The following is a 25,666-nucleotide window of genomic DNA, read 5'->3' as shown; positions in this document are numbered from 1 at the left end:
GGCCGTTGCCCGCCTCAGCGCGCGCAGCCGTTGCGGCCGTTGCGGCCCCCCCGCCCAGGGGCGCCTCTTCCCTCACAGCGCCCCGCGCAGCTCCCTGAGGCGGGCCGAGGACGCAGCTCTCCGCGACGCCGTCCGCGGCCACGAGGGGGATCCCACCGCCCTGCGGGGCGGCCCGCAAAGGGGGAGGTGTTTGGGGCCGGGGCGGGGCCGCCGGCGGGAGGCCGAGCTTGCTGCTATAAAGCCGGGGGTGCGGGGGCGCCTTTGCTTGCCGTGCTCGCCCCCGCGACGTACCCCGAGCTCGCCTCAGCCCGGCCTGGCCGCTAACATGGCGCTGTCCAGCGACCCCCTTTTCAAGAAGCTGGCGGAGTGGCACAAGGCGAACGCCTCCAAGCTCGTCCTGCGGCAGCTCTTCGAGGGCGACAAGGATCGCTTCCAGAAATTCAGGTGGGGCAGGGCGGCCTCTCCCCCCGCCCCTCCGCGGCGGCGTGGCGCGGCAGCAGCCCCTGCCCTCCCCGGGCAGCCGCCGCGGCCCCCGGGCGCCGAGGCTGCCGGCGCGCCGAGCACTTCCGCACGCCGGGCCCGGGGCGCCGCCGCGCTTCCTCCCTTCCCTTCCCGCTCCCGCAGGCGGGGGCTGCGGCGGCGCCCGGGCCTCCCCGCGGGCCCGCGCGGTCCGGCCGCGGGGGGCGGTACGCTCTCGCGCTGGCAGCCCGCCGCGCGGGGGGGAGGCGGCCGCCGCTGGCTGCAGCCGGGCAGAGGCCGGGCACGTGCGCCCGGCGCCTGCAGCGCCCTCTCGGGAGCGCGGCGTGGGCCGCCGGGCGGCTGGGGCCCCGCAGGGGAGAGGTGCCGTCCGGAGGGGCTGCTCCTCCGGCGGCCCCCGAGCACGGCGGCCGCGCAGGCTCGTCCTTGACTCATCCTTGCGGCAGGGTACGTGCCGCGAAGCACAGCGCCGGCTTGCAGCCTGCACAGTGGCATTGTGGGTCATTCATTTCCCAGTCTCTCGCATCCATGTGCTTAGTCATAAGTCCCCGCGATAAGGTGACTGCCAGTGATCAGAGAGCGATCTGTATGTCCTGTCAGTGTCTGCCTCTACCCTGAACTGGGGAAGGGGTGATGTTTAGCAGATTTAGCTTTCTCTCTTGCCCTAACTCATGCTACCCACATTACAGAAAATATATTGCAACATCTTTTTGCTACAAATAGAGAAGGAAGAAAGAAGTAGAAGCAATGGGATAACATTCATTGTTCTCCTGTAAAACAGGGCTAATAACTTCTGTATGCTGGAGATTGAGTAGTCATATGCGTGTTGGTAAAGTCTGCCAATATAAGCAATCTGAAAATTTTGCTGTTAAGTAGATTCATCACTGAATTGAATTTTAAGGTGAGCCTGGGTAATGCAGATAGAGGGAAATTCTGTTCTTGGGTGTTGAAATAAGAATATTTCTGTCACTTTTCAGCAGAGTCCTGAACAAAATGACTTCTCTTTCCTCTTGAACTGCCTAGGTACTTTTTAGATTATAATGAAATGCTACACATGAAGTTTCTGCATACCAATACACAAGAGGTAAAATGTCATGTGCTTTGATGGAAAGAAAGTCTTTAAAAGACTTCTTGGAGTATTGACTTCATCTGGCTCACCTAATAGGACTTGTGTTACTGTTGAAGGAGATTAATATTCTTTTATGTAAACCTACTAGCTCTTTTCTAGTAGGAAAAGCATGTTCTGTTTGCAAGTTTCCCTTATCCCCAGCGCATGACAAGAGTTTGAGTTTGATAACATCCTGGTAACAAAGGAAAGCAGAAGATGACTAGCGAAGTAAATCTAAAGGTATAATGAGAGGTTTCTTATAAAGTTCCTTTCTTAATGCTTTAAGAAGGTATTTCATTGCGGATAGCACTGAATCTTAGTTGTCTTGGTTGTCATTTTATGATTATCTAAGCCACTTTAACCGTAAAACATTTTCATTAGTCTCTGGTCTGTATTTAATTTCAATTGCCAGTGTGTAATATACTTCCTTTTTTTGAGTATTACACTATCAATAAATAAAACTAACCAAAGAGAAGATATTTGGCAATTGTTGTTTCAAGTACTTGTACTTGTGTTGCACATCATATCCATACTAAGAGTAGTCAATGCATCTCACAGAATTGTTTCTGATTTTATTTGTTATGAAACACTTTATCATTTCAGACAGCTGCCCATCTTCATATCTTTTTGTGCTTCCCCTAAGGATAGGGAACAGTGGTCAGACTTCAGTTTATCTAATCTATATTAATGTTTTCATTTTGTGATTTCAACTGTGTTTCCCAATTAAACTTTCATACTGTGGGCTACCAGGGAAACTTGTGATCTTATAGCAAAATAAAATTGCAGAACTGGTAGCCTGGGTTAGTTTGACTGATCTGCCTGTATACTTCTCACTGTTTCCCATGTTACAAGTTGGATCAGCAAGATGATGGTGGCTAATATCTGTTGAAAGCGTAAGCAATCTGGAGGACTGGCCACAAGGTACTCTGTTTACACCTCTTTCCTCATGCAAAATTAATCTTTAATCTTCAGTCAGTTCCTGGTAGTCACTATCTCTTTTCTAACGGAAAAGAGGCAAAAGCTTATACCTATATAAAAGTGCTTCTTGACTTCTGTGCTGTAGAAATTTTGGGAATGAGGTGAATAGGTTTCTAACCTGAATATTATCTATTTAAGGTTGCTCTAGGGTATCTACCTAAGAGCCTTACACTGACTAATTGTGCTCTACAAAGTATGAATCTCAGATCTTTCCCTCCTCCTGTCCCCACTCCTCCATTCTGCAAAACATGCATATCCTCTTCCTTGCCTGATTTGGAGTCTATTCAAACCTTTAAGGTACACCTTTGATGTTCTTTGACACCCAAATATAAGCCCTGTCAAGAACAGCTAGCATGAATTGTTCAGTAGAAAAATGCTATCATTAGTTTTGAAGAGATTAGAACCGATAGCTGTGTTATAAAACTCAGCGGATGATAGATACCTGGATGGTGACTAGGTACTCTTGATGCAAATAGCCACTGCTGATTATAGAGGACTAGTATTGATAACTTCTAGTTGCCCTGTGCATCACAGCTGTGCTTCATTCTGCATGGTTGAAGGTACTCCTCAAGGGTAGCCTTGTAGAGCACTTTACACAATGATTTGACTTTGCAAAAATGAGTATAGTGCTTCTTGAAGGATCAGAAAGCCTCTAGTCTAAGTGGGTAAAAAAACCCACCAGGGAATCAGTGAGTCCTATACGTGTATTTAAGCGATGCACACAGCTTCTTTATAGTTTGTGTTTAGATGGGAGATAAATTCATTCTCTGGGATGATACAGATGACTTTACTGGAAAGAACTACATCACTTAAAATATGAATGTGGCTTACGTGACAAGTCTCTTGTTCCACCTGGGTAATGCTACCATTAGATGCCGCATTGCAGAATGGGTAGTGTAGCAGAATGCCATTGATCTAGGGAGATGCCAGGGAGAGGGTGGAACTCCCTGTGTAAGGGTTTAATGAGATTACATTGCATGCCTGTATGTTGCCACATGTGTGGGAAGTGGGAAGTTAATCTTTGTATTCCCTAGTATGTGTTGCTTGTTTCTTTTTGCATGAGAAAGGGGTGGGTGGGGGTCATCCTTCAGCTGTTGGCACTTTCTTCAAATCAGTGATTTGAATCCAGGAAGAACTTATTGAGATACCTTGTCTTCTAGGTCTTGTGAGGCTACTTTCCTTTCATATAAGGAAAACAGATTGAAGCATGTTGTGCATTTCTGGTAAACATGAGATAAAGATTTTAAGGATTTCCACATTCATGGAGTAGAAGAAAGACTGTCTCTCTTTCATTAAACTGTTGCATGTTTTTAACTGTTCAACTTCTCTAAACAGTGAAGAAATATTAATATACTAATGGCCTTGCCATTCCATTAGTAAAATGTGTTCAGACTTCCATTACATTAAGGGACTTGTCTCCAAACATAATGATCAAACTTTAAATTGTTAAAGATGTGCAGGATTTGTTTGTGCATTTTTTGGGTACTCTTTTAATAAAGAGTGACTATATCAGGTGGGAGGTACAGTCCCTCACTTAGCTAGCTATATTCCAGGTATCCTTACATTGGGTAGTTAGGGTCTCAGTATTACTGTTTACAGCCTACTGAGGAGAAGAGCAATTAACAGTCTTGATTTTGGTTCCCCAGCCCCCCTTCCCTTGCCTCATCTTCTGTCCCCTATGAATTAAATGCTCTTCCCAATACTGTGCTTGAAGGCACCTACCTTTTATTGACTGTCTCTCTTCTATCTTAAAAGTAGAGAAGGGATATCTTACTGTGCTTTTTAAATCAAGTTAATGAAACCACCAAAATGTCGAGGCCTTGCTGATTACTGCTCTTTCCTTCCTTTCTACAGTCTTTCCTGTTCTGTCATATTAAATCTGTTTGGAATCATGATTATGCCATCTTTTTGCCTTGCAGGGTGTCTGACAGAGGTGGGCACTAAAATAACAGCAAATTGTTTATGCCCAAGTATTGGGAAATAAAAAAGCAAGGGAGATGAACAATGTGGACACATTGAACTGAGATGCATGCAGTTTCCTGTGACTCTAGCACATGGAACAAAAAAATGGTGCAGAATAAGGCATAGGAAAGGCACTCTTCTTTCACAGAAGGCCTACTGATTGACTTCTAGGATTTTAGTTCCTCAGTTTGGACTGAATATGTATGTTAATTAGATTTTATATGTTAATTAGTGCAAAGAGAAGAAATGGCTGGAAAACACTGTTGTAAAGGGCTATAGAGGAACTATAGAACTTCTCATTTAGATACCAGGCTGGTAAATACAAAAGAACTTGCTTGATATCTGTTAGACTGCCATTCCCATGTTTCCTCTTGGATCTAAACCTAAAGTCTTTTGAAATATTAAACTATAGCTCTCAGATGAGGATTAGTTAAATAATTTGGAGACCTCTGCTGAGTCGTTGTGGATAGCGAGACTACGCAGCTCACAAATGGGATTAATTCTGTGTAGTACTTGACAGATTGTTTTTGTGCTTGGAGTTGTAACAGGTTTATCAGGCTTATTTAAGTCTCCATGTAAAAGCATGACTAGATTTGTTGAAATGATCTGTAGGAAGAGTTTAATTTTTTTAGTAGCAAAAGAATGTGGTAAGCATTTCACCTATGTTATATGTGGAAAGTAATTGTGGCTCAGTGAAAATAGAATATGATTATCCAACTGTGCATTAAAAAAATACTACTTTGTATTTGGATTTTCACAAGCAGAAAATGGACACTACAATGTAGCTTGTTGCAAATTGTAGTCTTCAATTAAAATGACATTACAGTATCTAGTAAATCACTTCATGAAATTTAGGCAAATCTGTCCCTCAGGTCATCCTTACTAGCTTAGTATAACTAGGATTCAAATTATTTCATAATCTGTGCAGGAGTTGTCATTGTCTTGCTTAAAACAATCACTCTTCAGGAATGTACAATTAAACAACCTGTTTCTTTTGGCAGCTTGACTCTGAATACTGATCATGGGGATATCTTACTGGATTATTCAAAGAATCTTATTACAGAAGAAGTAATGAAAATGCTGATGGAACTGGTAACTCTTGAAAACATTGAATTAATAAACTAAATAGTTGTTTAAAAAAAGGTGGCTTTTTCAGGTCACAGGTTGTTCTAACATTGTTTATGTATGTTCAGCTTTGAATTTGAGAGACTGTCAAAGTTCAGCATCATTTGTGTACAAATCTTGGCGTTATTGAGTCTTGCGTTGTCCTTTAGCCCTCAAGGAGCAAGACTGTTTTTCAGTGTCTGGACAGTCTCTTGCCATCACTGAAAAGACTTTTTCTGTGTAATAGGCCAGCTGGCATGTGGATCTGTTACTGAGGTCTGCAGTAAAATAAGATAGGGCTTCATATGAAGTTGCAAGAGAAGCTAATGTCTTCTTTATCTGTAGTTAAAACAGAAGTTATTTCATATGTCATGTAGTCTTAGTTTTGATATTCACATGTTGGATATGTTTTCAGGAAGAAGTTTGTGTTAATCTCAATTTAGGGTGGTGTCTCTATTTACAGCCCTCCATTAACTACTTGGTTCAGCCAAAGGCTAAACCAGGATAGGACACAGAATAAAAAAATAATTGGAAACACTGGCAAACATTAGCAGTAGCAAAATTTTTTTCACTACTTTTCTGTAGCAGGGGGATTCTAAGCTGGTATGTGGAATCATTAATGAATTCTGTAGTAGTCTAGAAGATAAAACTGAATAATTAAAATTGGATTCGCTGCATCTTTATCAATTAGTGCGTGTTACTATATAACCTCTTAAGTGAATAAACAGCTGTTTAAAAATACCCATTTTAATAGGAGAATCTATATTTAAGCTAGAATCTAGTGTCATTTCATCTAATTTTTTTTACAAGCTTACTGTTTTTATGCAGTAAATGCTCACCCTCTTCAGTGTAGCTAGACCTTTGTAGTACATGCTGACTTCTTACTATTTTTGAGAGCAATCTATTTTTACATTTCTCAGGCAAAGTCAAGGGGTGTGGAAAGTGCCAGAGAGCGAATGTTCAGTGGAGAGAAGATCAACTTCACTGAGGTAAGGCTATTTCTGTCCACGGTTCTTTCCTCTCAGGGTTCTTTCCTCTCAGTTGTGTGTATATTATGGATGCTCATGTCTCTAAGACATGAGTCTTGGGGTGGAGTGAGGGGAACTATTCTAATTGCTAGTGCTACTCTGAAATGATGAAACTGGTGTTAGTATTTACTTCATTAATTACATGAGAAATCTTTACAACTTTGGGAAGAAGACAGAAGAAAAATCTGTATAAAGCTATTCAATCCTCCCTCTCATATTCATCTCCTAATTTTTCTTACAGATTTTGGTGGTGTATATATATTTTTTTCCCCTTCCTTTCCCTTTACTTTTGTAGAGAGGGGGATGAATTATAGATCTTAGAGGGCACGGAGCATTCCACATATCCCTTATGTGCTTTGCAAAGTGTTATGAGTACTGACATTAGGCAAACTGCCTACAAAGCTTTAGCCAGGATTGTGTAAGACCACCTGCTTTGGGTTGCTTGTGCTATTTATCTTTGGGTGAGATTTAACAGTAGATATTATAAAACAAACTTCTAGGGAAATTAGTCACCTATTTTCAGTAAGAGGATGAGTATTTTCCTCTCTTTGTAGGTGTGAAGGCTATGGTTATGGTTAAATCCTTCTTCATTAGAACATACAGAGAATCAGCTGTACCTTTTCTTTAAAAATAGGATGAAAGCTAGAAGCTCAGCAGTATAGCGTGATTTATTGGCCTACCTTAAATATTAAAGGTTCTTTAGTATGTTTGAGGTAATTGTCAGAAATTAATGCTTCTTTTGACTTATTTGTTGACTGAGTTAACTCTCGCACAAGCCACTTGCTTTAAATAACTCAGTAGTTGGACATTGTATTGTTTGTGAATGCTGCATGTTTGTAGAAATACACAAACAGAACCAGATAAAGCTCCACTGGAAAAATGATTCCTTTTCCTTTTGTATTAATGCCTTGTAATTCACAGTTAAAGGGAGAGGGAAAAGAGCATGAAAAGTCTCAAATCTGCCTGTAGGCTTGGATTCTCAGATATGGCCTCTTTCACTACCCTTATGTAGCACAAAGGTTATTACAAGGTAGCCCACCTTTGTCTATGCATTATGAGGTTACTGTTCACTGTTGGCCTGAGATCAAATATAGCAGCTGAAGACTTCTCGAAAGGATATAGCTTTAGCACATAACACTTGTCCTACAATTTAATACTGTTTGTTTGGCCTCTGCTACTAGCTCCCTGCTTCATTGGTGTCTCAATGTGGCAAGTTTATGTGGTGATTACCTTTATGATGAGTCTAGAAACATTTTTTTCATTGATCAGGGTATTTCTCATTTGCAGTCAATTATTTACCTGGAATTAGATTTGCTTTAATTCATTTTTTTAATCTGTTCATATGGAATATCAGGTAAGTTTGGCTTTGGAATGTGAATGTGTGGACAATGAAATTGTCATGAGACTTTAAAAACAGGATGCTGTCAAACAGTATCATTTAAAAACCTTAGAGCAGTAAGACGGAAGGAAGCTGCTTAATGGCAAGAACTGACTTGTCTGCTACCCTTGTTCTGATTTAGAACATTTTTTCTAAGCTATTTTTCTTAAATATTTAAGGCTTGTCTGTATTTGGTGCTGCAGGCATTGGATGCTTGCTGTGTATGTATGTGGAAATTATAGTGCACCCAAGCGTGAGAGTGCCAGGTGCTCATCCCAGATGAGTTAAAACTTGCAGTGTGATACGGCACAGTCTGTGCATTGCAAGGTAACCCATATCTGACCACTCATTATGGATCCAGTCTTCATTGCCCACCCAAATATATTTTGGTTTATAACAGCAGATATAGGTTCAAATGTGACACTTTATCTTGACCAAGACAAAGCTTCCTTCAAGCCAGATAGTGAACAGTATTTACTTACTCACTTGTGCATACCTCTTTTGGAAATACCATTTCCTGACTGAGAGTGTCATGAAGAATTGCTTCTGTTCACCCTAGACTTAAGTGGGTACATTAATTAGCAACTGAAAGAGCTTTTGCATATTCCAAGTCAGTAACCACGTACTCAATGATTTTGAATTAGCATTTGGTATTTAAATCGTAACCTGGCAGTTCATACTGGCGCTGTTGTCTTTGTCTCACAATGCTGCTCATTGTAGCAAAGAACAATGAGACAGAGCAGACAAATTCTTTAATTTGTTCATTAGTATTAATAGTAACTCCTTCATTCTAGATTAAAGCCATAAACTCCAAAATAGGCAAGTTGGAGGCTGGGTTTTGGGGTCTTGACTTGTGTATCTCTGGAGAATTAGTATAAGATGCACCTTAACAGGAGAATTTTTCTCACCTAATGCAACTACAACCTACAAACCTAGTATGCAAGTATTTCGGTAATACTTCATGTGCTGCCCGCAATTATGTGGCTATTGTATCCTTGTCAGATGATTAAATACATATTTGTCTTTCTATGTGAAATGGACTACTTCTGAGAAAATGACGGAGAAAATAACTTCCTTTGGCTGCTTGTTACAATTGATTTGATCAGTATCCTCAGTAGTAGGAAACATAATTTCCCCCTTGTATACCTGAAACATACTGAAAAGACTAGGATTACTGAGTATGGAGTATTACTGAATTCTGAACTTCAAACATTAAATGCTTTTCAAGGGATTTTGAACTTTCTGTTCAAATTAATTACAATAAACTATTTGTTTACTTAGTGTGTTATATGCTATTGTAAGCCCTCTTTGCTGGCTCTGTCAAGTGAGAGGGTGATCAGGTAGTTGGAGAGGGGTGGGTGTGTGTATACACACATGCATATTTAATCTAAACAATTTTTAATTTTCTTAAAGGTTGTATTGCCTTTTGGATGAGACACCTAGGTGTAATGCTGAACTAACTCCATTAATATTTTTCCCCTTTTCTTCCCCTTGTTTCAGAACAGAGCTGTGCTTCATATTGCTCTGAGAAATCGCTCCAATGTGCCAATACTTGTAGATGGGAAAGATGTTGTTCCAGAAGTAAACAAGGTGTTGGACAAAATGAAACATTTCTGCCAGGTATAAAGCACCACCACAGTGTATTTTTTCTATATTTCTACTATATCCAACCAGGTTCTATTACATGTATACTGTGAAGCACTGATTGTAGACTGAATGAGGGGAGAATAACTGGTATAAATGAATATGGCATATAACTGTTCTTCTGGTTCAAGCATGGGGTTTGTGAGCTGTTTTGAGTGTGACTTGCTTTACTTGCTGTAATTCCTGTCATTTTTCTTTAATGGGCTTTCTGGATCTTGCTTTCTTAGCAAAAATCTTGCATTTACTTCAGAAACTTCAAAAATATTGTAAATAATTAAAAATAAGGTGTCGTTCATAAGTTGCTTTTTCCCCTTGTTAACTTTTCAGCTACTTGAATCTAATAAGTAGAAACTGCCTCTTAAAATTTCTATGAAATGGGGAGGAGAGTTAGATACTCGCAGCTTACCTGCAGTTTGATTATGGTCTACTTAAAGCCAGAAGATCTCTAAAACAATTTAGGTCAGATACCTTTATGATTCTGTTCTGTTTGCCATTTTAGCAGTGTGAAAACTTTTTGTTCCCTAGTTAAATACAGCACTCTACTAATCTCCTTAAATATCAGTAGTTTTTCATTCTGTATGTGTTCTTTAAAATGTAGGAATCTGTCAGATGAGTTGAGAAAATTATCATTGGAGAACTGGAAATCAGTAGTTTTGTACATAGAGCACTCTAACAAGAAAGCAAGTTTGTGTGACAAAGTAAAGCTCCCCGAATAGTTCAAATGCACTTTAAACATGGCTGTGAGGAATTGGTTTTGCTTGATTGCTATTGTGGATCTTATCCAGATGGTAGTGGCCAGTGGTACCACCAATTTAAGACTGTTAGCCTAGACAAAATGAGTCTGGATTATGTCCAGTTCCCAATGGATGAGTGCCAAAACCACAGTAATTGACAATTATTTCTGAATTTGGCAGTTTTTTCAGACTAAGAACTGAATGAGCACAGAAATTGAATATTTTTTCCACCCTGGAGTTTCTCTTCATAATAAAGATTAAGATTTTGGTAGTGAGAAATGGGAAAGTATTTTCATTGATGCTACCTCTTTCATAGATAAAAGACTGCTTCAATCATCAGCACTTGTAAATGTCACTTTCCATGCAGATCTAGCTTCTTTGCAGAATTAATATCATGCTAAACACTTTTAGTCTTTTCTGGAAAGATTAATATAAAGACACTTGATTTAGTCAATTCTCCCTTAGAGGCAGATGGGACTTTAAAACTATAACAGCCTCATCTACAGGCTACAGTTAATGGTGTATACTCAAATGATTCTACATTTGGAAAAAAACAGAAAGCTTTAACTTAAAGCAGATCTGTCAGGAGGGAGAGCTACTATCAGCATAATGAAATTATTAATCTGTTGCAGAAAAGAAATGGCTTTGATTTGGAACATATATAGAGGTGTGTATGGTATAGGCTGATACTTGCAAGGCTCACTTTGTGATTGGAATAGGTTTAATGCATAGATTGCACGATGGACAAAAATCAATGCAACATTTTGATATTTTATTGTAATTTTGTCAGAACTCTCAGTAACTGTTAAAGAAGTGAGAACAGAGTAGAAATGTTCCATGTGAAGCTTGGGAATGAATATTTTAATGCAAAACATACAGGCATTAGGAAAGTTTTGAGTGTTTGGTTTGCACATAAATGTATATATCTATGGCTTTGTTCCTATTTTAAAGCTTTTGAATTTAGTTAGTGAAGTCGCTTCTAATTGAAGACACCTAAGGAAAACTTCCAGGTTCAAATGTTCTTTCATAATTTAATGCCTGAGGGTGTGTTTTCTTCATTTTTTTAGCTTGATTTCTTTTGCCTTTAATACACCTGTCTATTGTAAATGCTATAGTAGGGCACAGAAAGAAGGCTGGTTTGATCTTGCAGTTTGTTCTTTCAAAGATGTGCATTAATTTCTAACTCTTAATGAGTGGTTTTTGTTACTTAACCAAATACATAGTTAAGAAGGTAGCTTTTAGTATAGGTTTATTTAAAAGTCTGCTTAGAAGATTCTTTGCAACAGTGCCTGAAAACACAACCTACTTCCAGGGTTAGAATCATTACAACTTTAGCATAACTGAAATATTTACAGCTATATATTTTGCCCTAGAGAGTCCGTAGTGGTGAATGGAAAGGCTACACTGGAAAGGCAATAACTGATGTGGTCAATATTGGGATTGGTGGCTCTGACTTGGTAAGCTCCTAATTTCCATATCTTTCACATCTTTTGAGTGTGCCTACTCCTGCAATGAAAATGTTAAAACCTAATTATGCTGCTTCTCTCCAGGGCCCTCTGATGGTAACTGAAGCCCTGAAACCATATTCCAAGGGAGGCCCTCGTGTTTGGTTTGTATCCAACATCGATGGTACTCACATAGCCAAAACCCTGGCTGAGCTTAACCCTGACACAACACTCTTCATCATTGCATCAAAGGTATGTCTAATATAAGTGCTGGTGTGTGACTTAAACTGTAAAGGATTAAGTCAGAATAGATACTCTTCCACAGGAAGATCTGTATCAGTAACTTTTAGTGTGGACTATTCTTATGCAGGCCAATTGTGATTCAGCCTAAACTTGCAATACAGGTTTATGTGCCACTACTGAAAAATGTTTAGGGATCCACAAATCGATCACTGAAAATGACTTAAGCTAAATACACAATACACATGAGCAATTTTCTGTTGTCTTGGATGTGCTTCTCAATCCAGGTTTTAAGTTCATTCACAAATGTTTCTTTTACTGTTCTTCTCTGGGTGGAATCTGGGATCCTATATAGTTCTTGAAATTCAAGGTCTTTCTCTTTCCTTACTTAAGGTTGTTGGTGATCCTTTTATCTTGCATACTGTGAAGTACAGTGCTAACTAGTTCACAGTGTAATGTTACTGCAAACAAGTTTGCTTGAATGAATTATACTTAGCTTGGGAATCTTCACTCTGGTTTAGTGCAGTGATGAAATGTCATTCCCCCCCTGCCAAGAACTTAAATGCTGAGTTCCTTGATCACTATAAATGCTAAGTCTCTCTATTTGCAAATGGATAGATATTCTGCTGTTATTTTATAAGACAACACTTATTTCTGAGTACAGAGTTAATACCTGCATTTTTTTAACCTCAGCTGTGAGCAACTTTATAAGCATAATTGCCAGCTGCTAGCTCTTTCTTTCTGAAGAATACTGGCTTCTGTATTATCAGAGGGAACTGATGAAGAAAACTTCATAGTTATGTAACTTGGGTTCCCTTCACTTCTAAAGCACAGTAGAACCCTTCTGCTGCTGAAGACCATCTGCAACAAATGAATGTGTATAATGCTGGCCATGCTCTATTGTACTGCCCCTTATTTCATCTTGGCAGTACTGCAATCCATCAACCTATGGAATATGAAGGAAACTTTGAAAATGACCATTAGTGTTACTTTGTGAATAATTGAGTTCAAGCATCACGGTTCAAAGGCTCAAAATATTGCCAAATTGCAAGAGTAACACTTCAATTTCCATTTGCCAAACTGTAGTTAGATAATTGGGTATATTTGGAAGAAGATGAATAGTATTTTTTAGCTTTCCATAATAGGCCTCTGTTTCATAATGAAATAATTCTGGAGATGGATGGGAGTAGGATGAATATGATGTTCACCCCTAAAGCTGAATTTTGATGGTTGAGTAAATCAGAATGGCTGTAGATGATCTTAAGAGAACTGCATGACTGACCTTCTTTGCACACTTCATGAAGCAAGAAAATGTTTTCTCTAGTCAGCAAAATAAAGTTATGGCAAAATTCTCAGCAGAAATGAGTGCTCAGATGTGGAAAAACAGGAATTGAACAACGAGAGGATAATCCAACTAGGTTATCCTGTTTTGATGCTCAATTATTTTCTTTTTAATTGAGTAGTAAAAATTCACTCTAATGAAAGACTAAAGTAGAAACTTTTAGTCTCAAGGTTTTGCATATCAGTTTGGGGAAGGGAAGGAAGAGAGGGAATGTAAGAAATGAATAGTTATTGCAATCCAGATAAATGCTAGTTTAAAATTATAAAGATAAACCTAGAAAGACTAGTCTTTACTGGCTTGACAAAATTACTTTTCCTGGAATGTGGCAGCAGCTCTTTATTGTGAATATCTAGAATTCTATTCTGATTAGCTGGAACAACTTTAGCTCATATTTTAGCAACCTAAACTTGTCTTAGATTTAGTACAGTATATTTTGCTTACTTCCTTGTTTTCTGATGTGCAGACTTTCACCACCCAAGAAACGATCACCAATGCAGAAACAGCCAAAGAGTGGTTCCTACATGCTGCTAAGGATGTAAGTCTAATATGGTTAGGTTACATAATGTAATAGCTTTCTATTGTGCAGCCTCTCCCTGGTCTTTCTAAGCATGCTTTGGAGCAGAGCCAGTAGCTGCCTGAACATAAGTTGTGTAGCTCAGCAAATGCTGTACACAACACTTCAGTGCACAGTAATTAAAGTGACAGCCTGCTATGTCTGATCTAACTGATAAAACCACAGAAGGCTTTCGTTATGGGTAGTTGTCATGGTTTGCTCTCGCAAATCCTTCCTTTAAAGTAATATATTGTAGCGTCTGCCTTAGAGCTGACTAATAATTTGGTGCAAATGTTAGACTACTGACATGGAAATCCAAGAATATGATGTCTACAGGTCATCACCTTTCAATTCTTGGCAAATCTTTGAAAGCTAGAAATGAAGCTATTGTTTAAGTGATATACCAGCATTTCTATGGCAGATGTCTGCGCTATGAATAGAAACCTTGTATTTGGCTCATTCCCTCCCACTTCTAACCCTTGAAAGGAAAAAGGGCAGATACTGGCTGCTTAGGTAGCTAAGATGGTCTTAACCTGTTCCAGTCAGGATAGTTGTATTTGATTTGAAAGCTGGGCTTTGAAATTTTCCATTGCGCTACTGTTATGAACAGTTCTTAGTTCACCAAAAGACTTGCTGAAAGACCAAAGTTTAAATCTGTAGCTTGGGATTTATTAGTAGATACCAAGAAACAGATATTCTGCAGTCTTGACTTTTGGCCCTAGCCAGGAGGGTAGCATGTGTACAACAAACTGTCTGCTCCAAAGTGTTAGTAGTGTTGCAGGCTGATAACATACTCATCTTAGGGCAGCCTACTATTTAAGTAGTGACTGCTTCCAGAGGGAGGCCCTAAGAACGTTATCAGACTATTGTTTTCAGACAGGCATGCTGTCAAATCTTACAGTGAATGTGAATAAGGTGATTTCAAGCTGATAAATGCAAAAATAACTGGTGATAGTCAACAGTATTTTGCTTAAATGTAAATGGTAGCAAATCAGCTTTATGACCAGAAATGAAAAATGAGTGTTCGAGATCTAACAGTCTGTTTGTTTTATTAAGCATTCTGCTGTGGCCAAGCATTTTGTTGCCTTGTCTACCAATGGTGTAAGTATAACAATTCTATTTAAACATTATTTCTTTCTGTACTTTTAAGATGGCCTCATTTTAAAATCCACTAAGGAAGCATGTCTTTTGAGACAGACTGCCTGAATACCAGGAGTTAGCCTTCTCTTGAAACAATATATATTTCTTCTACTGAAAATAATTGAAATGCCTCCAAAGTAACGAACTCTAGCAGGACTGGTAGCTCCATTACAGATTTGTACTTTTTTTTTGTAGAACTTTATAAATCTGAAGTCAAAATCTCTTACTTGAAGTGTCTGTGTTGTTATTAGTGAAGGACACCTGTTACTACTTGAGTGTGTGTGTGTGTGTGAAGGTAGTCATTCTGTAAGCAAATAGTACTCTCCTAGACTCCTTAGATAAATGCTGAAGTGATGCAAGTAGCTTATGTGAATAATCTGTTGCATGTAAAGTGTCATGTACCCTGATGTGGTGATTGCATTTGTAAGAAAATGCATGCAAAAGGGTATGGGGTAGAAAGAGCTGTAGCAATTAGAAAGACTCTACAATAATTGAAGCCTTCAGGTGAGGTCCCTGGTATAAAGCTTCTTTCCTTACTTTTGACTCTGAATGTAAAATGAATGCCAGTTTAACTCCTAACTATGTTTCACCACTTAAACACTTTCTGGTCAATTTATATCACTGAATTGAACTTTCTGTTCTGATACTGCTGAACAATGTTAGACTGATCTGTGGAAATAGAGGCATACTTTATCTGATGGATGCTATGTATTTTTGAACTGGAGGATATAGTTAGGGAATCATGTATTAAATGGGTACCCCACTTGAATCTTTTTTTTTGTTACTAGACATTAAGGTTTTTAAGAACTCTAGCTTTGCTTATGGTTGTCTTACCCACTTCTGTTTTTATTCTAGCCTAAAGTTAAAGACTTTGGAATTGACCCAGAGAACATGTTTGAATTTTGGGATGTAAGTAAACATTTGAAGTTGTGTGGTAGACATCAGCTGTTAGAATAATTTGCTTTAGAAAATCTTAAATACATGTCAGTGCCAAAAAGAACTGAAAATTAGTAGTTGTAATATCTGTATTGAAACACCTGAAGAATCATGACTAAAGGCAAACTGCAAACATGTCAGGCAAGCAGAACAAAGTCTTACCTCTTGGCCCTTCCATTAAAATCCTGCTGTCAAAAGTCTGAAGAAGAGCCTTCTATGTTCTTGGCTGTCTAATCAGCTGCTGGGTAACAGGAGATAGAAGCCTTAGCTTATTGCTGTCAGTGTAAGTAGTTATTATAAGCTGTGACATTTGACTGTTGGGGTCTACTGTACATAATCCAGGCCTGTAAAGGTCAAACATCTGAAAAACAAGAGCCTAATTTGATATTTCATAGTAGACACTTGAAAGTATAGTGCCCTTAATCTTGGTGCTTATTATACTTAAATAATCAGAAACAGTTTGGTTCATGTCTCATGATCATGTGCCTGACAAACTAGACTTTAAAGCTGCTGTTTAGAAATGATCTAGAACACTATCTTTCCCTAGACAATGTCATAATCTTGGTGAAGCAGGCTTTACTTAGTATTGACACATGCCTGAGAGAGCTGGAGTCATTATCAAGGTAACTGCTTCAATAAATGTTATAAATCAGAGCCTCCAGACCAGTTGGATAACTTGAAAGTCCTCAAAAGGTGTAATTAGGGGGCTATCATAAGGTGTAGGTCCCTTTGACCATGCCATATACAGTGTAGTGATTTATTGCCAATAAGGATATTGATTTTGATGCAAATAGTTCTGAACACATGCTATTTCCTAACAGTTTGAATAAATTCAAATTTAAAAGCCTTGAATTTCATCTGTGTAAACCAATCTCTTGTTTTCAGTGGGTTGGTGGCCGCTATTCTCTGTGGTCAGCCATTGGTCTCTCCATTGCCCTGCATATTGGTAGGTATTCCTGTGATATACCAATGCCAAGAGTTAATTTGTTTGCTTTAGGAATATAATCATGCAACATGTTAGCAATATTGGATTGTGGATCAAATTTGTGGCAGAGATGTTATTTTACCCAACCTCTTCTCTGTGCAGTTGGATGTTTGTGCAAAAACAATCTGCAGTGGAATAAAAATGTTGAGCCTCTACACTAGCTCTGAGTGCAGTTTTGGAAATGACTCATTCTTACGTACAAATAGCTAATTACACTTTCAGTCACTTGTGTAGCAAAAGTGCCTGGTTTATGTAAAGCCACATCAGCAATCTTGAAAATTAGACCTTGCAACTGACATTCATAAACTCCTTATTTAAAAAAGTCAGGCATCTAGTTTCTGCAGGTACATATACATACACTGGACATCAAATCCTAAGTCTTCATTTCTGCCTAAGAACTGTTTAGCACTAAGAGCTCCTTTTCCTATCCCTTCCTTTTTTTCCCCAGTATTTGTTTTCCTAGGCTATGGGGCCTGATGATATAGGAACACTAGCTGTATCTGCAGTTGATGTGGAGCAAACTAAGAAGATCCTGTAAATTGATCCCCATCTACTTGTATTGCTTGCATTATGGGGCACCATTGGGATCTCTGCAGATCTCAAACACAGGTAGAGAACACACTGAATGTAGAACAGCTTACAGCTCTAAGAGCTACTGTTTCTTGGTGAACAGACTGTTTAGCAAAATGCCTTTGGTCCCTCATTACTTCCAGGTATTTAAAATCAAAATGTAACATTTTCTAAATGAAAATTAAAGTTGCATTAGACTGAAGTTAAAGGTAAAACATGGGTTGTGATATTTTTTGAATGATGTGAATAGGAGTTGTCATGTGTGGAAAACCCTATGTGAATAGTAAAATAAACTTTTGTCAGGCAGTAATGTTCTGTCTGCAGTAAGCTGGTCATCTCTGCCTTCAGACAGATTTGGTGACATGCCAGTCCCTGTGCTGCTTGCTCTTAGATCCTTCATCTCCCAGAGCTGCCACTTTGATTGCCAGCTGTTTCAACACTGTCTCATTTTTTTTTCCTGTGTAAGAAGAGACAGGATTTCTGGGTTTGCAAGAAAGGGTGGTGTTAGTTAAAGTGCTCATTAGTGAAAATGAATGGCAATTAAATACCCTAATTACAGGGCAAACAAAATTGGGTGAATTGTTAGGAAAAGGGTTTTTTGTTTTCCTGTTTCTCTCAGAAGACCTTGCTATAATTGTTTCTCCTCAGACAAACATAGTTCAAGGTATCCCTGCTGCATAAGCTCTTCTCTGTAAAGTTTGTGGAAGTCTCCCCCACTGTGTCTGGAGTGATTGAAGCAACTGAGCGTTCCAACTAGCTGAAAACTATGCAGCCTTTAATGCACATCCTGGTTTTGAGGCCTCTGTTTTCTTCCTAGTTGCTGTTTCTGCCTGAATGAAGACTTTAGGGAAAGGTTTTGAAGCATGTTTCATGAAGTTGTACTTGAACTCTGAAGTCTAAGTTTTAATTGTAACTGAATATATTGAGCCTATGGGGTGCATTGAGAAGTCAAAAAGCAGAAGTGCAACTTTAAGTTCAATTAGTGGTTGGGAGCCTTCTTATGTACAAGAAACCTAAACTGTTTTAGGACTCTAGAGAAATCAAGTATGAGCTGTAATAGTAAAAACTGACTTTTTTCCATTGTTAGGTTATGACAACTTTGAAAGCCTGCTTGCAGGAGCCCACTGGATGGTGAGTGTGGGATGCCTGTATCAAATTTGTTCCTGTTAATTTGACACAACATTGTTCAGAAACCAACCTGTCTTCAGTTATCTTAAGATCGGGTACCCTTGTCATCATCTTGCTTCTAAAATGACTGTGCTTGGAGAGCTCCTGCCAGATCAAAGCAGCAATAAACCTGATTTAAAATTTGGGAGGGATGTCAGTTGCCTTATCAAAAGTAAATTTTCTCTCCTTTCTGTGACTAAAAAGGATAATCACTTCCACACTGCTCCACTGGAGAAGAATGTGCCAGTTCTTTTGGCCATGCTGGGGGTCTGGTATATAAACTGCTATGGATGTGAAACCCATGCCCTTCTGCCCTATGACCAATACATGCACCGCTTTGCTGCCTACTTCCAGCAGGTAAGGCTCAGACAGAATGGAAGATTTTAAGAAGTGAGTGTGTAGATGTACTTCTGTCCTGGTTCTAGAACCAGAATGAATGTTTCTAGGTTAAAACTGCAATCACTTAAAGATGACTGGTGCCAAGATTGCTATCAGTTTATTTCCCCAATTAATTTAGAGATTTTTTTTTTCCTTCAGGCTTCAGTTGTCTTAGTGTCCATAAGTGAAGCAGCTATATCCTTGATATTTATGAAATTTCTATAAATGAGCAGCACTTACTTTAGTTCAAGCATGTATGGCAATTTGTACTGATATACTGTGTGGTTCTTCAGGAACAAGTAGAAAAATTTAGTTTAAAACAAAGAATACTGTCCTTTCCTCCTTTTAGGGTGACATGGAATCTAATGGCAAATACATTACCAAGAAAGGATCTCGTGTGGACTACAGTACTGGTCCTATTGTATGGGGAGAGCCTGGCACTAATGGACAGCATGCTTTTTACCAGCTCATTCATCAAGGTAAACTAAAACTACTGGATGGCTTGTTTTGGAATTAAATTTTGAGGGGCAACAGCTGGCAGAAGTGACACTGGTTTAAAGGTCAGGTTTTACCTAGCATCACATCACTATGGTGTTAATTACTGACTTTAGAACACTACACAATGGAGCTCTCAACTTTACAGTAAGGAGTGTCAATTAAAACTGAAATTATTGAGCTTTGTCACAGCCCCTTCTGCACAGTCAATGCAATTTTTAGAAAGCTTTTTTTAAAATATCTGAGACTTCCAATAACTTTGAAAGTGGGGTGAGAATTGAAATTTTTCTGTGACTTTCAAAATCCTACTCTATTGCAGAGTTAACATGGCTTTTCCTTGTAGGAACTCGCATGATTCCCTGTGACTTTCTGATCCCAGTCCAGACCCAGCATCCAGTCAGAAATGGCTTGCATCACAAGGTAATAAGCATTCTTTATCAGGGCACCCATATTTTCTTGTTGCTGAAGGCATTGAAGCTTATCCAGTATTGCAGTGTGCCAGATTTCTAAATGTCCCCTTGAAACTATACCCACAGGCTCTGTGAACATTCACAATAGACTTGGAAACAATCTCTAAACCATAATTGCATACCCAGTGGTGTTTTTGTTCCTGAAGAAACAGTAGCCAGAATTCTTGAAGTAGACTAAGTGTGGCCTGTTGGCTTACTGAGGCTGGGAAGAGTTGAGCAATCAGACATTTGGAGAGAAAATTCCTTGTAGGAAAGCAAGGAGTGTAACTAATCTTGCAGAGTAAGAAGCAAATTCTCAGTTGATTAAAAACTGCCACAAAGATGCTGTTGCAAAAACTGAAAATTCTAGGACAAAATTTAAAGAATTTATCAGCATGGTTAAGGTGAGACTTATGCATGGAACTCTTTAGCCAGTTCATTCCATTTTACAGTTTAACATATATGTAAACTAAGGATTTTCAGTGAATCGCATGTCATGAACAAAATAAGTTGTATTTTTTGGGTTTTTTGTTTTTTAATTAAATTCTCTAGGTGGAAACGTGCCCAGCTCTACCATCAGTTTTAGGCTTCAGAAAAAGTATGTCCTAGGCTAAGCTCTACTCTTATAATGATTTCAGATTAGAAGTGTTACTTAAATTGCATATTAGCAATTTTTATGTCAAGTAACACCAAGTACAGATGAAAGTTTTAAAATGACTTTGCAAAAGAGGGGGAGAAAATGTTTGTAGATACTGTAACTGCAGTATCTTTGTAACTGATAAGACAAAACCACTGGACAAGTTGCAAACTAACATTAGGCAAGGAACAGGAAATGAAAAACTTCTGTTATTGGTAGGGGTTGGTATGTGGTATGCTGTTAAGCTTTTTCCTTCATTTAGAGTAAATATGTATATTAGCTGGCTAACTTCAAGTAATCCTTATGGAAAAGCAGCTGGTGCTCCATGCATGTGATGTGGCATGGATTAAAAGTGTAGCCAAGAGTGGGTGAAGGAGGGCATGTGAAATCCTGGCTCCTTTGTCCTCACTAGAAGGTTTGTTGTCAGCAGGGGCAGGATTCCCTAGAGCAATTCTGTGCGTTTCTGACATGCTATAAAAGTAGTAATCAAGTCTCCCAGCACTCTAATATGACAATAGTGGGCATTACACAGAGAAAACTATTCTACATTTTACAGCCATAGTGTTGAAAATAAGACTGTCACTCTAGAGTAGGTCTCAGTCTGGATTCGAGCACTAGATATCACTCTCCCAGCTAAGGGAATAGTAACTTGAGCTGATGCTTTCCCTCCCGCCTCCTTCCCCTCCCCCCTCCTTCTACCCACTAGATCCTTTTGGCCAACTTTCTTGCTCAGACTGAGGCCCTGATGAAGGGGAAGACTCCTGATGAAGCTCGCAAGGAGCTGCAGGCTGCAGGGCTGAGTGGAGATGCTCTGGAGAAGCTGCTTCCCCATAAGGTAACCAGGCCCTAGCGTTTGCCAGTTTTCCTCCAGTTAATGATACTGCTGTAGTGAGGACACTGCACTGGTCGCCTGGCAGATGGACTTTGCTAATGGGGCAGTGCCCTCCGGTGGCTATGAAGTGCTACTGTCTTGACAGCAGCAAATGTCACTACAGATTCTACCCTGTCAGGTCTGGGACTCTTAATAGCATGCTGATCAGGAAGCCTTTTAAGGCACTTCATAAATGTTGAGCTGTCTCATCACTTTCCCCTTGGATATTGATTTATATTTTGCTACTTCCACAGCATACAGTAGCCAGTACTGAGTTTTGGCAATAACACTCTAACATTGTGCTTGTAATAAAATTGTTGCATTGTTTTCATGTTTTTATGGTTGAAATTGTTGTTAGCCTTTAAGGCTTTTCTATTTTTTGTTAAAACAAATAATGCAATGTGGGCTATAGAAAAATATAACAATGTGTTTCTGATGCGAGTTTTAAAGTGCTGGATTACAATATAACTTCTGTTTCAAAAGGTCTTTGAGGGAAATCGTCCAACCAATTCCATTATGTTTACAAAACTCAACCCATTCACTCTGGGAGCCATCATTGGTAAGTAAATAGATTCCTTAACTGTGAATGCTTATTGAGGCTTTCTGATAGTTTATTGATGAATCTTTTTTCTCCTTATAGCCATGTATGAGCATAAGATATTTGTTCAAGGAGTTGTCTGGGATATTAACAGCTATGACCAGTGGGGGTAAGTATCCTTAATCTTTCTTGTGTAGTTATGAACTGTGGCACCAATCTGGCATCTCTTAGACAAAAGAAAGACAATGCAAAATAATAGATTGTATACTTAAAGCAAAAGATCATAGGATAACTTTAAATAGAAATCAGATACAGTGACTTATCCCCCAGAAAATCTACAAAGCTGTCATGGCTGAACAGGGATACACCTTTAACTAAAAACCTTTATTCTAGTTAAATTTGGGGGGAAAAAAGGGGGGGGCAAAAAAGGCAGTAATAGATAGGAGGGGGGAATAGTCAAGCAAGCTAAATTCCATCTTGGAGAAGTAATCCTTGTAGAGGGGAAAATAAGTTGCCTTACATCTCTAGAAACATTCAATAGGCAGCTTAAGTGGCATCTGCCAAGCAGAAGACTGGCCACCTTTTGGTTTTTTTCTTTTCTATATTGGAGTTACAAAAGCGTTCTTGGTAGATGTCTTCAGATATAGCAGCCTTAGGTCCAGTGCAGGCTAGCTTCAGGAGCTAATCACAGATGTTCTTTGTAATCTTTAGTCAGTAATATTAACTGTACAACATACTGTGTGAAAACTTATGCAGGAGAAAGAGGGACTGGGGGAGTAGATAAGACTTTTCAGGTGAAACTTTGCCTATGCTATGAGAAGTTATTTGGAAGAGTAAGTTTGCTTTACAGGCCTAGAATAGCAGTTTACATTAAACTCGTTTCTAAAAAGGCTGCTTAAAGATTGGCCTTTCTTTATATACGTTTTCTCAGAGTTTTGCTACCAGAGCAGTTTCTTTACCTAAAACATTGCAATAGAAATGGAAAATGGGAAGACTGTCTAAAAGCTGTAGGTATCTGTTATCAATTCTGAAATCTGGAGGGGCATATGAATAAATAGTACAGCTGCAACTGCAACACATCAAAATCCAGAATGAAATCTGAAACTAAATATGGAAGGGAGAGGGCAGGCAGAGCATGTTACAGATCCAGTCTGGTTTCCTGCAGCTTGATGTAGCATCAAGTCAATATCAACAAATTGGTGTTCTGAGTGATGTCATGTTAACCAATGAACAGTAGCAAGCTGAATGCAGTCTGCATTGGGACAGACTGTATAGCAGAAATGAGTAGTGAAGGCAAAAGGGGAAAACTGTACGGAATGGCTTAACTTTTAAAGAAAGGCTTAACTTTTAAAACAACCTTATGATTTTGACATGCTGCAGTTTAAGTGCTGTCTATTCAGCTAAGCAGCTGTACTTGTGAGACCTCTGGTCATGAATGGCACTGAGTTAAATAACATTCATGTAACTTAATTGTGTCAGTAAATTGTGAGGGAAAGAAACAAATTCAAACTGTTCACTGTCAAGTTAGCTTTTACTAGCACCTATTTTAACATCAATGGCTTATAGTAAATAGCTTAGGCTGCTAGCACTAATGTTATTTTTCTTTCCTCTCCTGCTTTTATAAATGCAGAGTTGAGCTTGGAAAACAACTTGCCAAGAAAATTGAGCCTGAACTGGAGTCGGATGCTCCAGTGACATCTCACGATAGCTCAACAAATGGGCTCATTAATTTCATCAAAAAACATAGAGCCTGAAATGAAAGACTCGGAGGACATCAAAAATCTAACCACCAAATACTCAAATCTATGTTGTAGTTGTGCTTTTTTTTTAGCCACTTTTAACAAAATAGCACTTTACAGAAGTAGCTTCTTAACTTGTTGCAGTTAATCTTGTTGCGTCAAGTGTTACAAATGAAAACTAGTTTTGTGAAACCCAGAGATTGTATAGTTGCTTTCTATTTTTGTGGTTGTTAATCCATAAAGTGCAGCTGGTATGTTCCTCACTTATTCCTCAGCTCCCTTAAAGATGGTCACGTACTGATATTAGAAAATAAAAGATATGATGGATGAGTAAAACTTATTCACTTTCTTTAAAGTGCAGACCTAATAACCTTTGCCTCACTGATTGTGTGTAAGATCCTCTGAAGCAAAGTAAACTAACTTCTGTCTGGTATGTCACTGTCTTTTTGGATTGGTTCTGCTATAAGCCTGAAACTAGAATGTATTCAATTGTAAATTGTTCAGATCACATGATGTTATGCATTTGATAAAGACACAGCTTTTTTTCAGTGGTACTGTGAAAAGTAAAGTCTACTAATAGCAGTAGATGATATGTATTGATTTCTTCATCAACTATGGAAAAGCTACACAAACAGCTCTCTAAAAGGGGAATAAAGTTCCTGGAGTGACAGTGATCTCTTGACTTTCCAAACAGTTTTCAAGAACTTATATGAACCTGAAGCTTGTCATCGCTTGCAGAAGAAATGCTGTTTTTTGTATCCTCCAGTGATCGTTTCTCTCAACTTTCTTAAATCAGCATCATAGTTGCAACAAAAACTGAATAGATAACAATTTAACAATACTTGTAAACAAGTTGTTTACATCCTATATCATTCTCTACCACTGCTAACCCTCTGTGCTTGTGTTCCTTAACACCTTTACTACACTTCTGCCTCAAAGGTAAGTTACAAGCACTGAAGGGAGAAGTCAGACAAATTAACTCTGGTTCTAATAGAATGAACTTGTGACAAATTCTACTGTGACTAGAAACTGATGTATATAAATTTCCTATGCTGCCACTTAATCTGATCTTAGTGATGTTGCACACCAGTAGCTGCTATTGTCTGGAATATATCCAGCATTATGGAGGATGTTTCACAACCGGGCTGTGTGGATGTGAATTAAGTCAGCCTAAGTATTAGTGGTATAGTGCTTAGATGCTACGGTTTTTTTATATACCTTTACAGAGCATTTCCTCCTCACAAAAGAAGCCACTAGAGGGAGGCATAGTGTTTTAATATGAGATTTTTTTCATTCAGCTATGTAAAGGTTCCTGCACCTGAGATGGTAAAACCCTGCCTTCCTGCTCTCATTAGTTAGGTGTGAAATGTGATCTGTCTTTGTGCAGGTGCCTGTCATGAGCTAAGTGGTAATGAGTCAACCACAGGCCTTGTCTCAGTGCTGTTTTTTCACTTTTTACTTGTTCTTCTCTTGCAAAGTACAAACCCTAGAAACTTTTCTTGAAGAAAGAAAATATTATATTATAATAACACTTTGTGATTAGGTGTTCTTTCCAGAAAGAACCTCCTTTCCTTCAGCCTGTTTACTGATGAGGCAAAGTGAGCAGTATAAATATGTAATGTTGCTGCTACTCTCACGCAGGACAGCCCAGTACTAAAACTTTATTATTATTATTTCTTTATAAAAAGAAGGCAAGCATTGTTTCTGTGTAACAAAACAATTTTCTGGCAAGGGCTAAGGGCAGTGAGCAGATAATGTCAGGAAGAGC

At 39.0% G+C, this 25,666-nt stretch overlaps 1 protein-coding gene across 1 annotated transcript; it reads left to right on the top strand.

Annotated features, from left to right (window-relative positions):
- Positions 1 to 233: 233 nt before the first annotated feature.
- Positions 234 to 24,483, top strand: GPI (glucose-6-phosphate isomerase). Its single transcript, XM_067302488.1, has 18 exons — positions 234 to 444; positions 5,527 to 5,617; positions 6,550 to 6,618; positions 9,536 to 9,655; positions 11,787 to 11,870; positions 11,964 to 12,110; positions 13,904 to 13,975; positions 15,050 to 15,094; positions 15,989 to 16,042; positions 16,955 to 17,015; positions 18,712 to 18,755; positions 18,996 to 19,148; positions 19,519 to 19,648; positions 20,008 to 20,084; positions 21,457 to 21,585; positions 22,105 to 22,180; positions 22,262 to 22,328; positions 23,790 to 24,483. Exons 1-18 carry the CDS (start codon positions 326 to 328, stop codon positions 23,911 to 23,913), a joined length of 1,662 nt encoding a protein of 553 aa, XP_067158589.1. The 5' UTR covers positions 234 to 325; the 3' UTR covers positions 23,914 to 24,483.
- Positions 24,484 to 25,666: the final 1,183 nt, after the last annotated feature.

This window comes from Apteryx mantelli, chromosome 10 (genome assembly GCF_036417845.1).
Source record: "Apteryx mantelli isolate bAptMan1 chromosome 10, bAptMan1.hap1, whole genome shotgun sequence".
NCBI lineage: Eukaryota > Metazoa > Chordata > Aves > Apterygiformes > Apterygidae > Apteryx > Apteryx mantelli.
This window is presented reverse-complemented; position numbering and strand designations above follow the sequence as displayed.

What these genes read in the sequence shown, in the direction of transcription:
- GPI (XM_067302488.1), top strand. Translation starts at nt 326, where the DNA reads ATGGCGCTGTCCAGCGACCCCCTTTTCAAGAAGCTGGCGGAGTGGCAC. An exon ending in AAATGAAACATTTCTGCCAG is followed by an intron (nt 9,656 to 11,786) that starts GTATAAAGCACC and finishes ATTTTGCCCTAG; the next exon opens with AGAGTCCGTAGTGGTGAATG. An exon ending in TTACCAGCTCATTCATCAAG is followed by an intron (nt 19,649 to 20,007) that starts GTAAACTAAAAC and finishes TTTTCCTTGTAG; the next exon opens with GAACTCGCATGATTCCCTGT.